Source organism: Bombus pyrosoma, linkage group LG9 (genome assembly GCF_014825855.1).
Source record: "Bombus pyrosoma isolate SC7728 linkage group LG9, ASM1482585v1, whole genome shotgun sequence".
Taxonomy (NCBI): Eukaryota; Metazoa; Arthropoda; class Insecta; order Hymenoptera; family Apidae; genus Bombus; species Bombus pyrosoma.
Genome location: NC_057778.1, coordinates 14,570,090 through 14,585,553, shown reverse-complemented (window position 1 = coordinate 14,585,553; position 15,464 = coordinate 14,570,090). Strand labels below are relative to the sequence as shown.

Below are 15,464 nucleotides of genomic sequence, written 5' to 3'. Positions count from 1 at the left end.
GATAATATTGTTTTTTGTGTTCATGAACTATCACATATCAAGTAAACATACGTGTAGTTTACTACTTCACTGATTGATTATAGAAAAATTCCGACTGGCTAAAAACCAATCCTATTTCGACAAATCTGTGTGGTATACTCGTAACTTTGACTTTAAGCTTCTATTTAATCTCGTTTTTATTGGAAGATATCGTTCATTTTGTAACATACAACTTCAAAGTATGTGATCATTTATTTTTAATAGCGTATACTTCATGTTATTTAATTATAAAATTACGGTATAAATGAAAGGTTCTTATACCTTCATCTTCTAGTTTCTATGAGTCAGATAAGGAAGATTTTCTCAAACTGATGGGAAAATTTTCGATATTAAACGACTTTCCAACGGTAATGATAATAGATGATTTAGGTTTACAATCGGTTGATTGCGCGGGAAGACTAATTACTAATAACAGATTACTAATTTGTCATTACTTTATACTATAGTTTGATAAAACTAATATTCCGTTAATAATACTCCGAAAGCGGCCAAAATGTCTAAATACATAATATGTACATATGTATATATCACCGGCAATATTTTTACATAGAAATAGATACAGGGTGTCCTAATTCTTTACAAGATTATACAAGCAAACATAAAACAATGTTGTATAGATGTAGGCTCTTATATACTTTGTTAAAAGGTTATAACAAAAATGCGGAACAACAACGGACTGATTTCTTGTTCGATATCACGTAGGAATAAAATGTATAATATCGATTGACGTTATAATTCCATTTCAAAATGTAGTCCGTTATTGCGAATACGAAGACTAGCATTTACGGAAAATAAAATCTATTGCATTACTAATTTCTTGTTCATTCTCTTAACTGCTGTAAATACGATATAAATCATTTGCATTAACTGCCGACGCGTATTAATTTGTGTTTGGTAAACTTTTTCTTTTACGGTTAACCGCAAGTAAAAATCTGTTGAAGTGATATCTGGTGAACTTGGGAACCAGGGAATTGATCCTCCTCGACCTCCTCCATCGTTGAGGGTAACGGATTGCCGCACTGGTTTGATCAAATCAACGACCTCGGCAAGTAAACATCAAAGCCTGTATAAACATATCAAATAGATATGGGCAACATACTGGGGCGACGAAACAGCAGTCCTTTATCATTTCGTGTCGTTGTTATAACTTTTTAATATATGAATAAATTTAATCTACAATAAAGCATTTCAAAGCCTATATTTATATAACATTTTTTTCTTAATTTTACTTCTGGAATATGATGGGAATGTTTTGTGAAAAAAATTGATACATCCTGTATATAACTGGCAAAGCACATTTTCTTTGCTTATTCGTCGCTTATAAAAAAACAAAATTTTCTCATAACCTGAAAAAACATTCGACTTCATGTTAAAAGAGTTAATAGTTGTAATAATACCGGTCAAATTTTTAAATAAAAAGTAATATACACATACTTATTTTAATGTGTACAGCGTCAGATATTCTGTAATAAGTAACAACGCGTCATAGAGTTATCGTCTGTTGGATTGACTATCGTTGCAGGGTCAAAGTACTACGTCGTTCAGATTCTATTCAATACATGTTGGTTTGATATATAAGAAAGAAGAGTGCTTTCCAAATTGTTTCATTAAAAGCAGTCCGTTGAACAACGTAATCAGGTTCAGTTTTAATTAGTGTTATAGTAAAATAAAGTATTTTTTCGTGCAGTAGGTTACGTCTTCGTAATGTGATGAAATAAATATCGTTGTTTGTCAATAACTATTAAAGTACTGCCCAAACAGCATCAAGTTATTTGGACATAAATTAGAAGACTCAATCACAATCTACCATATTAGAAAGTTCTACAAGGAATCTCTATACACGATTAACATTCTTGGTATGAAAAAATTATTAGAAAATATGATAAACATTCTTTTTTGTATAGTAATGTGCAACTAGAAATATTTCTAATAATTAATAATAATTAATAATAATAGTAATAAAGTTAATTTATTGGAAATTTAAAGTTGCGAAACAGAATGCGTACAATATGTGAAAATACTATAACATTCATAAAACATCGAACGTGAAGTATTCGTCATAATATAATATAACTTACAATGAACTGCCCGAAACCATATCATTCAAAAACAGATGCATGCGCGGCAATGAGACACGCGCATAACTCGTAATATACTCACGCTATCGCAAAATAACACTATTTTTAATCAAATGTGAAAATTTTAGTTTATATTTTAGTTTTAGTTTCAGTCCATTTTAGTTTATATTCTAAATTTAACTTTCGATTCAATTTACCTTGCTCGATTATGATCTAGCAAGCAATTTATCCATGAACGATAATCTGAAAATAATTTCTGTTTGTAAAAATATAAAATCATATAAAATCAATATAAAATCATGTAAAATATAATATCATATACGTGGTATATTATTGCACTTACTTATTCAGTATCTTAATTTATTGCGACAATAGTAATCGAATGTGTTGACATTCGATAAGTCACACAGAAATCAAACAAATGTGATTTAAAAAATTAGGTATTAGACGTCATTAAGAGATATTTTAATAAATGATTCAAATAATCAAATGAATAGTAGAGTAACGATCAGTGGCGGATTTAACCCTTTGGAAGCCTGAAGCTAATAATCATTTTGGAGCTCCTGAGCTAAACTGAATTTATAAAAGTTCAACCTGGCTAAATCGTTAAAGCTAAATCGTTAAACCAATAGGAAATTATGACTTACATTTAGAGATTCTTTAGTTAATCTGTCAGAGTTAATATTAGTTAATATATAGCTATAAGTTAATATTCCCTTAGACGGTGAATATTAACATCATGTGCAGTAATTAAAATCCGCACGATGTCATGGCCAGTCTAAAGCTGCCTTCAAAATTCCCATGGTAAACGAGTCATGTCGGAGGATTTAATTACTTTTCACGCATCCTAGAAAACGTAAGAATGTTCTAAAACACTATAGAATGGTCCCATCAAATACTCGATAGGCGTCTCGAGTATTCGGACGACTGTACGTACTGATTCAACAAACATCGTTTTAGCGAAGCTAGCACTTTTATTCCAGTCTTCCCATAACAATAAATGTATTTTATGTAATTCTGATATTTGTTTACTATTCTTTTTGATAGGCATATTGCTTCGGGGCCCGATGCTTTTAGTCTCATTAGCGTAATGGTAAATTCGTCCCTGGTAACGATACACTATTTTACAGATTTACCCGCACACCCCTATTTTATCCTTTTTAAACTTTGATGATAAATTTAAAAATTAACTATATTATGTTCGTTTCTAATACTAGCAAAATAAATATATATAATATAAGTGTCGCCTATATGAATGGTAATATTAATTGCGAAACACATATCTGAGATAGAATGTTATATAACGAATGATACATTACTATTTATTAAATACTTCACCCAGCTTTAATCAATTATGTGTAAAATTTAACTATCTGTAAGGTATGTTAAGATTTAGTTTAAGAGGGAATGAATACTTCGATAATTATTGTCCTCTAACTCTATCCTATTATCCTCTAATTTTAACCCATTTTCTAACATATCACTAAATCCGCAAAAACAACTACGTACATACACTATTTACAAAAACACGCAGTTTCATTTATGCAATCTTTCTTGGAAATTATTTTATTCACTTACCAATATTTTGAAACACTAAAAAATTTGTTTTGCAATTACTATATCATTTTGTATTATAATTTTAACATTTGAATAATGTATTTTTAAATAAAACTCCTAATTTAACGTTACTAACTTCTTTTAGATATTTTCAGAATGCAGAGTTTAAGATATGATTGTAAATGGCATTTTAAACAATAACTTGAAGAATTTAACGGGAGCAGGATAAATTAAAACGTTCATAACGAAATAAATAACACGTTTTAATAAGATCCCTTATATTCTTTATTTAGATTTATATCCTGAAGCACGATTAAGCAATTGTTATAGTTATTACTTGATGTTAATTAAATAAAAATTGTAAGTAAATAAGTAACATTATTTATCTTACGTACCGTACAGATCAATAAAAAAAGAAGAAGAAAGCAATGCGGAAATTAGAAAGTTCGATACCGGGTTTCGAAAATTTTCCTGGAAGGGATGCTAAATTTCAAACAGCATACTCTTTTCTCGAAGCAAGAAGACAAATAGACGGTGCGGAAGGTTTATGGAGGATTCAAAATAATTTATATGATTTAGAAGGTTTTGCAAAATTTCACCCAGGAGGAGCAGAATGGATTCGCCTGACCAAGGGTACTGATATTACCGAACTTTTCGAGGTAATTCGTTTTCGTGTAGTACAATAATTGGTACAATAGTTTCTTCTTCTGGTTATATATTCTTGTTATAAGTCACATAATTTAGTTCAATGTACAGGTTATTTTAAACGGTATTTTAAATAGATGTAATTTGTATTTTTCAGTCGCATCATCTAACTGATAAAGCTATGAAACTGCTTCCAAAATACTTGGTAAGAGAGGCAGTTTCACCACGAAAGCTGCCATTAACGTTTGAACCGAATGGTTTCTTTTCTACTTTCAAAAAGCGTGCATTAGAAGCACTAAAAGACGTGGATTTTCATCGGCCGTCGCCAAAAACAAATTTAATCGCTGATATTTTAATCAGTGCTACCGTTTTACTTAGCCTTGCAGTAGCTTATACACAATCTTATTTAATCATTGTGCTTGCTGGTTGGTTAAATATTTTAATTACATCTTTAGTCTTTAACTACTACTATATGACAAATATAATTTGCATGATATTTTCTTTTTTTTCTTATTTTGAATGCAAAATGCTATAATTGAAATACATATTTATGATTTCAGGAATTTTTCTCGGATGGACCACAGTCATTGGTCATAATTATTTTCATATGAGGAATAGTTTTCGAATGTACTACTTTGATTTAAGCACATTGTCGTCGAAAGATTGGCGAATAACACATGCAATGAGTCACCACATCTACCCTAATACCCTTTGGGATTTTGAAATATACTCGCTTGAGCCTTACCTGTTTTGGTTACCAGATCCTAAAAAATCATTACTGAGAGGTATCATTAGTCAACTGATAAGTCCTATCATTTGGGCTTTAGCTTTTTACGCACAAGCAATCAAAAGGTTCGTTATTATTTTTTTATATCAGGATTAAAGATTTATCAAAATCCAAAGATGCATGTTACGTACAGATCATATTTCTTAATATTAAATTGTTTATTCCGCAGCTAAATATTTCATAAATAGATGCAATATATCATATAGTATTTATTATTCGAAACTCTCTTGCTAGTAGTTGCTAGCGGCTTGAAGGTGACTTTTCGTTACTTCTATAATACAGTACCTAATTTAATTATTATCGATATCAACAATCTCTTCTTTGGTTATCTTTCTCACTCCTTTTCTTATTCCCTCCTTTCCTTCTTATTACCCTCCACCATGACCTTTCTCGTTACCTTCGGCTCCTTTCCACATCTAAATCTTGCAATTAGACATCTTCATCAACACCTTTTCTGCACCTTTCTTTCCAACTCGGATATACTCCCTCTTTGGTACACCGTCCATATGTTTCAACTCACTTCATTTATTTTTAACTGTCTTCTCACTACCTCTCTTTCCCATTTCTCTGTTACTCCAGTTATTATTTCTGTTATAAGTCTTTCGTAAGCTGACAATGACATATAAAGCCTTTAGGTAGTCCTCCCATTAGATCTTCACCTATTTATTTTCATCTATCGACGTTCCTATTAAATCTACGTCGTTTTGCCTTTCTATATACTTTTCTTTCCTAATAACCCTGATATATTTCAAAACACTATACTTCCCTCTTCTTTCTTCTCCTGACTCTCTCTGCATTGTTTGTTGTTCCGCGAGATCTTAAAAATGTCCTTTCTCACTTCTTCCTCCACCCCTCTCTTGTCATCTTACTACATCTTCCATCAACTCTTAACTTCTGGTAACCCCTTCACCACCTTCTCATTACACCTTCCGTCTTTGTCATCTGCACCAATTCACCTTGTATTTCTGTTTTTTTTTTTTTTTTTAAGAGGTCGGGTTATGGTATTATAAATGAAATATTGTTACGTTAAATACAAAAAGTCAATATTAATAAATACGTATTCGTTTCAGATATTACTCTGTGTTCTTCGAATATAGAAAATTCGAATTTCGAGATGCTGTACCTTTCGTCTTGCCCATATCGATGTCCTTTCTCGCGCCAAGTATTTTTGTGGCTGTGAAGCTTTGGTTATTAATTTTATTAACAGGCAGTTTTATATTTTGTATGATCGGTTTCAATGCAGCTCATCATCATCCCGATATCTTTCATGATGGTGACATATACAGGTTCGTTTGTATACGTATCGGTAATACGTGCTATATACATTCTATTATTTCTATCGATCTTCTTATATCATATATTCTTATATATTTTATATTTTAATCGTACTACATATATGTTGCGCAAGTTGTACTTGAAATTACTCGTCAAGATTAAGACTTTTAAAGAGAAATAGGAGGTATACATCAATTCAATACAACTTATAGATCTTGAAAAGTTATCAACACAATAATTCTATTTATATGTATGTATATGTATGCATATTTATCGTTAATAGGTTCATTTAAAATTATAGTCTCTAATCGAAAGAAATGTGAACGTATAAAAAAAAATATTCTCAATTGAAACAGTTAATAATAAAGGCGAATAATATTTTCTAGAAACGATTTCGACTGGGGTTTGCTAGAATTGGATGCCGTAAGAGAGCGAACAGTGATCGATGACTCTGACATTCTGGTGTTGACTAACTTCGGATTACACGGTCTTCATCATCTTTTGCCAACAGTGGATCACTGTTACTTGTCACTTTGTGAAAAAGCTTTTCAACAAACTTGCAAGGAATTTGGAATTAGTACTAAGAAGTTTACCCAATGGGAGCTTGTAAAGGGACAATTTAAACAAATCTTACGTAAAGAACGGAAAAGGAATATTAGATAGAATAACGGATCGGCTATGATTAAAGCGACAATTAAAAATAATTTGTTTCTTGGGAGAGTCAGCGTCCACTTAACCTAAGAAATAAGCACTAATCGCGTATATTATTAGCAGTCAGTGAATTCGTATAATAAATACGTGATTTTGAAAATACATTTTTCATAGAATACAAGCAATGCATAAAGAAGTTGAGTTTGATTCGAGTCGTCTTGCGCTATGTTGCTCTCGTAATTTGAAATAATTTCTATATACATATATCTTGCTACAGTTTAATTTTAACGTTGGAAGTGTTTCGTGACTCCTACCTTTTCATCCCTTCAAATATAACATAACGAAGCTTTCTACATTTTAAATCTTATATATACGGTCAGTCGCGAAGGTCTACATACACCTATCGAATTTTGCATATCTGGCTAACCAAAGAAATTGAAAATGCACTTTGTCACAATATCATTTATACCTACATAGCGATACAATTGTCATTAATGTTTTCCTAAAAGGAATTAAAAACTCAAAGCATCTAACTAACAAAGATCTTGGGATAGAATTGCGTCAGAAATGGCAGAACCTTACATTTTTTCGACGTCAAGGAATTATTGATGTTCACGTAGGTGCCCCAGAAAATATTATTATAATTATTAAGCACGTTATTTTTATGATTTCATATAGGTATAACAGGTGCATGCAATTTTGGTAATACATTGTATTTTATACACTTTTACTTTTTTCCTCCTATTAAAGGTGAAAGTGAATAAGTTGTGTTAAATTCTAGCAACGTGTGCCTTAATGTGCCAAAAGGATTCGTAGAGCTAATGTTTTTATTACGATATTTTATACGCATATAAGGGGCGTATGTGGACTTTTATGACGAATACAAAGGAAATGAAAGAAAAATTACAGATAGGTATATACGTACCTGGAAGCGAATGAAAATCAACGGTATAAAATGAAAGAAAGTTGTTAGTATTTGCTGCAACGCAGACGATATGGCAAGAAACGAATTATGAGGTGATGATTAAAAGATTCTAAAAATTCTAAAAAATTATAAACGATTAGAAGGGTAGAGTATATGAAATGACAAATATTGCGATTGGTTCTTAATTTTATTTATTGCTTATTTATTTTAATAAATACATACTTCGGCTCTCTTTATAAATTACAATTAACTTTATAGGATAGGATTATCATTTCGATGACGTATATAATAATGCGCGCTGACGTTCAAATCCGTGACTAGCGTTATATTTTTATTTATTGTTTATTTTTTTATAACATGTAATCTTGTTCTTTTTTTTATCGTTCCGTTTCTGTAATGTGTACATCGTATCTATTTATCGATTCGTCCGCTTGATACGCGCGTATGCCAGTATTGCACATACTTTTCTTTTCTGCCACGTGTTCATAATACAACGTTTGAAATTTCGAGCTGGCTCTCGTTTTTCATTTCAACCGCTCGCTCGCACCTTTCCTTTCTCACGTTTTCTCTCTTACTCTTCCACTTTCACTCTTTCACTCTCTCTTTCCTCGACCGTCAGCGCGAGTGGTGAAGGTTAATCTCTCCTCCACGTCTATTGTATTGCCGATTTCTTTTGCCAATTAACAATCAAATATGGTAGAATTAGAACTACAATGTCGAAAGAAAAATTTCCAATTTTTTGTAATCTTCCCTTTTCTATTTTTATCTCGAAGCTGGCAAGATGAGACCAAGCACGGACATTCTCGTGTCAACACGAAAGTAGTAAAGATCTGAGGATACTTTCTTTACTTTTAGTATGAAGGTGTATGTGCGTAGGTATGAAGACGATGGGATGAGTTATTTGAGTGAGATGACACGATGAAAGTTCGCCGGTTGCGATCAATTCATACGTTAAGCTGTTACGATCGTGTTTGTAACAAGTATATCGTTGTCGTATAGATTTTTACAGTTCACCATCGGGCTGCAGGTCGAAGCGTGGCGGGAATGCGGAACCATCCAATTGGGGTTTGAACGCAGGTCGGTGTGGCTGAAAAATTCCAAAAGAAGTATTATTATTTTCATTCGGTATTTCTGTGATCGCTGTTAATCATAGATCAGCGAATTTGTTCGAAAGCATGTTTATTTCTGTTCTCGCGATTAACAACAAAATTTTCACGCGATACGTTTCTGGTCGAGATGCTTTCGAACAACACAAGTTGTTTCCGGGAAAGTGTTTTTCGGCTTTTAGCGATGGGATCAAGTTCGAAGTTTTTATTTTTATTTGGCGTATCTTTGGTATAACAGTAACAAAACCGAATACGTTTTAAACGATATGAAATCTTGCGAATTGCAGACTCACGATTTCTGTCTTTTACTAAAAGGTAGAGAATAATTTGTTTCTTGTTAATTTGATATTATATCGTTTCTAACGCTACGATATCGCAATGCCAGTTTATAAATGAATACCATAAGTCTTTAATTCCATCCCTAATCCCATCCTTCACCAGGATCTAGTATCGCTGTATGCATTCAAAAAAAAAGAAAACATTTTTTGGAGATAAATATTTAGACACGTTCTTTGTGTCCTTCTCATTCATTCTGCGTGTTTATCGCACATCATTGGTGTTGACAATTGAAAGACAACAATGGGATATGAATCGAGGGTCGTAATACCTCTCTTAGACAGTTGGAATGATTTTGTCTGCTTAGTTTCGTGAAAAGAATCACAAAGTGGATGATACATCGACTAATTGCAAGAACTAATCTAAGTATCTAGCAATAATTATGTCGAAAATCGGAATTAACAACGAAAAACGATCGATGGAGTTATGTCTTTACACCGCGTCGGGTCTTTCATCCGTCTAATGTCTAACGAAAAATATACGCAAACAAATCTATTCACATGTAACTAACCAGTCACTAACCAAGCAACGATTCGTCTATATTCTATATCATAACAGAGGGATCGGTACAGTGATCCGTTCGTGAACTATCATGAATTTGTTTGGGATAGGTAATACACAACGTTAATCAATGACTAGGAGCAAGCTTCATACTCGTAAGGTATGCCCCCGTCAAGTGTTATCAGCTTTTCACACAGGTTCAAGAAAATAAGACATTGACGATCGGCGGATTGGGGATTCGGAATAATTCTGTCTATGTATAATTGCTATCTTGCGATTATTGTGCTTTTCCATGTGTCGACACACACACGTGCTTATGACACGTGCACAAACTTACATGGACCGGCGCGGTACTCTTTACTCCATTGCGGAGGGCGCCTTACGGGCCTTCTGTTGGGGCTATACAGGGACATACAGATTTACAATTAGAGATAATTGCCGCAATCTCTACTTTTCTTTGTACGCAATAGTTATTCTCTTTTCTTTCTACGCAACTTTTTCTTCTCGTTTTATAGGAAATTTCGTTCTCGATCGCCAACTTGGAAATCCTGTGCCATTTACTATGCCGTATTGATTTTTATAAAATCGAGATTTTCACATATCCTGCGGAATATACACGTAGCTCGATACATTTTAATAAGAGATTGCTACACGGAAAAGAGATCCTACTGCTATTCTACGAAAATTTCTCTTTTCTTCGTCTACGTAGCTGATAACGTAAATCTCCATTTTTCATTTTAATCTATTTTCATAGCACACGTATCATAGAATTTCTCGGAAAATTTGTAATCGAATATTTTTTCAAATATTATATAATCAAGTTATATTAAACCTTATATTATTACAAAAGAAATTAATTGTTAAATCAAAAAATGTAAAAAGAAAAAAAGGAAGAAAAGTATCATTTTGAAATACGATACGAAAAGAAAATGTAGGAAATTGAACGAAGAGAATAAAAGAAATGGTAGTAATTGAATATTTGCTTACCGCTGGGCTCAGTCCGCGCGCAGCACTTCCTCCGCGTCCTTTAGTACGGAACTTGGTAATTGCCTGTTCAGCCAGGTCCGCCCTTTCCTCTGCCTCCTCGAGCTCTTGTTGCGCTTTGCGGAATTTCGCGAGATTCAAAGCAGCGATTTCTTCAGCTTCCTCGATCTGCCTCTTGTAGGTCTTGATTTTCTGTTGAAGCTTATCGACAAGGTCTTGCATGCGCTCATGATTCTTGCGGTCCTCATCAGCCTAAACATTTATAGATTTAGAATAAGCTATCGCTGAAAATCTCGATAACGCAATTATTATTATTGTACATTGTATTATATATCGATATATATATATATATATATCGAACTCGTACCTGGAAGCTGAGTTCCTTGATGCGACGTTCGGACTTGCGAAGGTTCTTCTGAGCGTCAGCGTGTCTCCTCTGTTCTCCATCAAGTTCGTTCTCCAATTCACGAACACGTTGTTCGAGTTTTTGAATTGCCTTCTTACCACCTTTCAGGGCATTCGCTTCAGCTTCGTCGAGACGCACCTGGAGTTCCTTGATCTGAGTTTCGAGTGCTTTGCGAAGCTTCTCTTGCGTTTGAGCATGATCTTGCTCGGCTCGAAGTTCGTCGGCTAATCTGGCGGCATCAACCATGGCTTTCTTTGCTTTCTCCTCAGAGTTCTTTGCTTCGTTCAACAATTCGTCCAAGTCAGACTGAAAACAAAATAAATACGAGTCTCATTCGGATTTGTCGCCTTTTTCGAATATTTTGTTGGAGCTTTTCTAAAATAAATATGTAAATGTGAAAAATCAAAATCGAATAGAAGGATAAGAATGCTCACGTGAAGGGTTTGCAGCTCAGCCTCGAGTTTCCTCTTGGCAGCAGAGATGGAAGCGTTCTGGGCACCTAGTTCATTGAGTTGCTCGTGGCAGTCGGCCAATTCTTGTTCAGCCTGGCGACGTCCGCGGTCCGCTTGTTCGAGAAGAGTGCGGCTTTCTTCGAGTTCGTTCTGAAGTGCGTTCGCCCGGCGTTCCGAAATTCCAAGAAGTTCTCTCGCTTCGTCGCGAGCTCGTTGTTCTTCTTCGAGCGCGGTCTGGACATCCTTCAGCTGCTGTTGGTATCTCTTGATGTTCTTTTGAGCTTCGGCATTCGCTTTGTTCGCATGATCCAGGGCGATCTCCAATTCGTTTATATCTGCTTCCAGTTTCTTCTTCATGCGCAAAGCCTCGGCCTTGCCCTGAAAAGTTTCATCAAATATATATCATGTTTGCCTCGAGGAAGCTTCACAACATATTACGAAATTTTACTCCTACCGTTTTTATAAATGATCTAGTAACCGTTTCAAAGAGATTTTTCCGACTTTTTACGAACCTTAGCTTCAGCTTCGAGCGATGCTTGCATAGAGTCGAGAGCACGTTGGTGATTCTTTCTGGTATTTTCGAATTCCTCTTCCTTCTCCTGGATACGTCGGTCGATTTCTTGTCTGACTTGACTCAGTTCAAGTTGACTGCGCAATACTTTGTTCTCTTCTTGTTCCAAAGCGGCCTCAGCTTCTTCCAGAGCGGCTTGTAGTTCATCCTTTTCAGCCTCCAGGCGCTTTCTGGCTTTTTCAATCTCGTGAATATTGCGTCCACCTTCGCCAATTTGATCCAAGAGGTCTTTTACTTCGTCGGCGAGATTTTTGTTCTCGCGACGCACTGCTTCCAACTGTTCCTGACCTTCTTCGTACGCACCTATACGGATATATTAATATTATAGAAAAAATGTGTAAACAAGAATTCTTAAGCAATTTGAAAATGGAAAAAAGTAGATGAGTACCTCTGAGCCTAAACAATTCCGTGCTGTAATTGCGGCATTCCTTCTGACTGGCATCGAGTTCGGCAGCGAGATCGTCCACTTTGAGTTTCCATTCGCCAATAATCTTATCGAAGGCCTTCTGTTTCTTTTCGGCGGCGTTGGCGATCGCGGTTGCGCGATCCACTTCGATCTGTAAGTCCTCTACTTCCGTCGACAATCTCTGTTTCGTCTTCTCGAGGGCGATAACCTTTTGGTTGAGGGATTCGATGGTTTCCTCCGCTTCGGCTAACCGTGCCTGCAGCTTCCTCTTAGCTTCCTCGAGTTCTTCCGCTCTCGCAACGCCCTCGGATTCGTATTTCGTGCGCCATAATTGTGCCTCGGCGTTTGCCTTACTAAGTTGCCTCTGAAGATCCGCTTTACCTTCGGCTTCCTCTTCCACTTGTTCGCGAATGTTATCCAAATCGTGTTCCAAGTTGCGGAATTTGCCAAGGAGAGTAGCGCGTTCTCTCGATTCTTCATCAGCCAATCGTTTCGTGTCTTCGAGCTGCGTTGTCAGTGAAATCTTGATCTTCGAAAGCTGACTAACTTGCGATTCGGCTTCCTCTAATTGTCGTAGCAGATCACTGTTTTCGATCGACAGTTTCTTCTTCGCAGCATCGAAGTCATTCAGAGTACGGTTCACTTCCTCCAATTTTCCTTGGGTTTCGTTTAATTGGTGTTGCAATTGTTTCACGATCTTCTCTTGGGCAGCCTGTCACCGATTTCGATAGTTGTATCAGACAAATTGTTTTATTATTTTCAAGTGAATTCACTTTTGGAACAATTTACACTAATTCGACAGCCGATCGATGCGAACATTGCAAGAGTCACAAAATTATTCGCACGATTGAGAATCTAACGAAAAATTTTTAGTTTTATTTTCAGTAAAAAGAAATACGGTCTAACAGTTATCAATTACTTCGTTTTCTGATTCCGTGTCACAAAATTATCGATATACTTTTCATCGAGTCGACTGTTTTGCGTGTGAATAATTTTCTAATACGCGGTACATGTATACATATACATGAGAACAATGTGTAAATTAAATAATTGTCCAAAAGTGAAGAAAAGAAGCTTGGAAGAGGGAGGTACACACGGGGAACAAGCTTTGCAAGCTGGACATACTTTCGACCACGACGACGTAAGGTACACATAAACACGTTCATCATGGTAATCGCAAACGTCGCACGTTCGCCGTTTCCGTTTCTCAAACTGTTTCGAGCTGCCTAACAAAGCTGTTAGTTGCGTTAGTTTGCTGCTGGATCCTAGAGATTTTTTCGACGAACGATTCTTACCTTCTCGTTGCTTAGTTGATCTACCGACGCGCGCATGTCGTTTAATTCGCTGAAGTATTGAACCTTGTCCTTTTCAACTCTAATTTTCATGAAAACAGACACGCGAAATTGGTAATTAGTATTTAGGACACGACCAGGAAAAATTAGAGTCAGTACGACGAACGGTGTAATCGTAACATTACAAAACGTGTACGGTTTGAAAGATACTCCATTAGAGACAACATTCTAAAAAATCAAATATAAGGTTAAAGGAGAACACAACCACCGGAGAAATAAACAAATAGTGAAACATTTTTCTTCAAACTCATTCGGGAACGACTAGACGATAATTTCGATATCGTGTGGTAAGTTTGAACATAGATTAAAAATATCCAATAACGTGACAGTGGTAACGGTGAGAAATGTAATTCTGAAAACAAATGTGGACAAATCATATGGACATTCTCTTTGTTTCTTAAGCGTGTACCTTTTCCCTCGAAACCTGATCCGTCGCGGCACGGGAATTGTTCAGCTCGGCATGGATATCATGACGACCCTTTTCAGCTCTATCGAAAACATTTCATTATATCCCCGATTCTTGATTTAAATCATTTTACCTTTTCAAATTTCTTTATCTTTAATCGGAAGTTAACTTTTTCGATAAAAGTGCAAGTTTTATCGGTGAAAATTTTCAGAACTGCTAAGATTTCTTTTCAAAACGATTCTATCGATTAAATTGATATTCCTATCTTACCTGGCCTTGAGTTTGTTAAGCGTATCAATTTGTTCTCCCATTTCGGCAACGGCATCGTTGTGTTTTTTGCGTAAACTTGCAAGAGTGGCTTCGTGTTGAATGTTAGCTTCCTCGAGGTCTCTGCGCAGCTTGCTAAGTTCGGCTTCTCTCTTCTTGTTGAGCTCAATTTGAGCAGAGGTGGCACCTCCAGCTTCCTCGAGACGTTCACCAAGTTCTTCGAGTTCTCGTGCCAAGTCACTGCGTTGTTTCTCAGCTTTCACGCGAGAACCACGCTCAGCTTCGATCTGTACGGGAGGTGCAGACAAATTTATCGCATCGACAATTGTTAAGCAATTTTATCAGTAAGATTGGCAACATATATATGTTTCTTTTTTCAGGCTAACCTCTTCTTCCAGTTCTTCGATACGGGCTTGTAATTCCTTAATTTGTTTCTGTAATTTGCCTACTAACGACTGTTCGTCTTCAAGTTTAGCGGTCAAAGACGATAATTCCTTGTCCTTACGTTGAATGGTTTGTTCGAGTTCCTTCTTATTTCTCTCGAGGTCAGCAACAGCTTCCTGTGTAAGTTTTAAATCACCTTCCACCTTTCGTTTAGCTTTCTCTACGTCGGCACTGTAATGTTAAACATTTATAAATAAATAAATAAATAAATAAATAAATAAATATATATATATATATATATATATATATATATATATATGTATTTAGATAGCATAC

General features: G+C 35.2%; 2 protein-coding genes across 27 annotated transcripts in view; one reads left to right on the top strand and one right to left on the bottom strand.

Annotated features, from left to right (window-relative positions):
* Window positions 1-1,611: 1,611 nt before the first annotated feature.
* Window positions 1,612-7,228, top strand: LOC122570695 (cytochrome b5-related protein). Its single transcript, XM_043733402.1, has 6 exons — window positions 1,612-1,895; window positions 4,077-4,333; window positions 4,477-4,744; window positions 4,880-5,171; window positions 6,177-6,392; window positions 6,768-7,228. The coding sequence occupies exons 2-6, from the start codon at window positions 4,103-4,105 to the stop codon at window positions 7,042-7,044; spliced, it is 1,284 nt and encodes a 427-aa protein (XP_043589337.1). The 5' UTR covers window positions 1,612-1,895; window positions 4,077-4,102; the 3' UTR covers window positions 7,045-7,228.
* A 903-nt stretch (window positions 7,229-8,131) lies between these two features.
* LOC122570690 (myosin heavy chain, muscle) overlaps window positions 8,132-15,464 on the bottom strand; it is a 40,769-nt gene continuing 33,436 nt past the window's right edge. For 17 of the 26 annotated variants that reach the window (XM_043733387.1, XM_043733389.1, XM_043733384.1 and 14 more), the window contains 9 exons: window positions 15,131-15,359; window positions 14,748-15,031; window positions 14,015-14,093; window positions 12,702-13,431; window positions 12,255-12,616; window positions 11,725-12,120; window positions 11,252-11,596; window positions 10,888-11,136; window positions 8,132-9,044 (listed from right to left, as the gene is read on the bottom strand). In XM_043733387.1, the coding sequence (XP_043589322.1) occupies window positions 8,961-9,044; window positions 10,888-11,136; window positions 11,252-11,596; window positions 11,725-12,120; window positions 12,255-12,616; window positions 12,702-13,431; window positions 14,015-14,093; window positions 14,748-15,031; window positions 15,131-15,359 (2,758 nt within the window). In that variant the 3' untranslated portion in view covers window positions 8,132-8,960. Of the gene's footprint in view, window positions 9,045-10,237; window positions 10,300-10,887; window positions 11,137-11,251; window positions 11,597-11,724; window positions 12,121-12,254; window positions 12,617-12,701; window positions 13,432-14,014; window positions 14,094-14,480; window positions 14,560-14,747; window positions 15,032-15,130; window positions 15,360-15,464 lie in introns of all 26 variants that reach the window. The other 9 variants (XM_043733383.1, XM_043733385.1, XM_043733391.1 and 6 more) reach the window with 2 other exon arrangements.

What these genes read in the sequence shown, in the direction of transcription:
- LOC122570695 (XM_043733402.1), top strand. Translation starts at nt 4,103, where the DNA reads ATGCGGAAATTAGAAAGTTCGATACCGGGTTTCGAAAATTTTCCTGGA. An exon ending in TACGCACAAGCAATCAAAAG is followed by an intron (nt 5,172 to 6,176) that starts GTTCGTTATTAT and finishes TATTCGTTTCAG; the next exon opens with ATATTACTCTGTGTTCTTCG. An exon ending in CATGATGGTGACATATACAG is followed by an intron (nt 6,393 to 6,767) that starts GTTCGTTTGTAT and finishes AATATTTTCTAG; the next exon opens with AAACGATTTCGACTGGGGTT.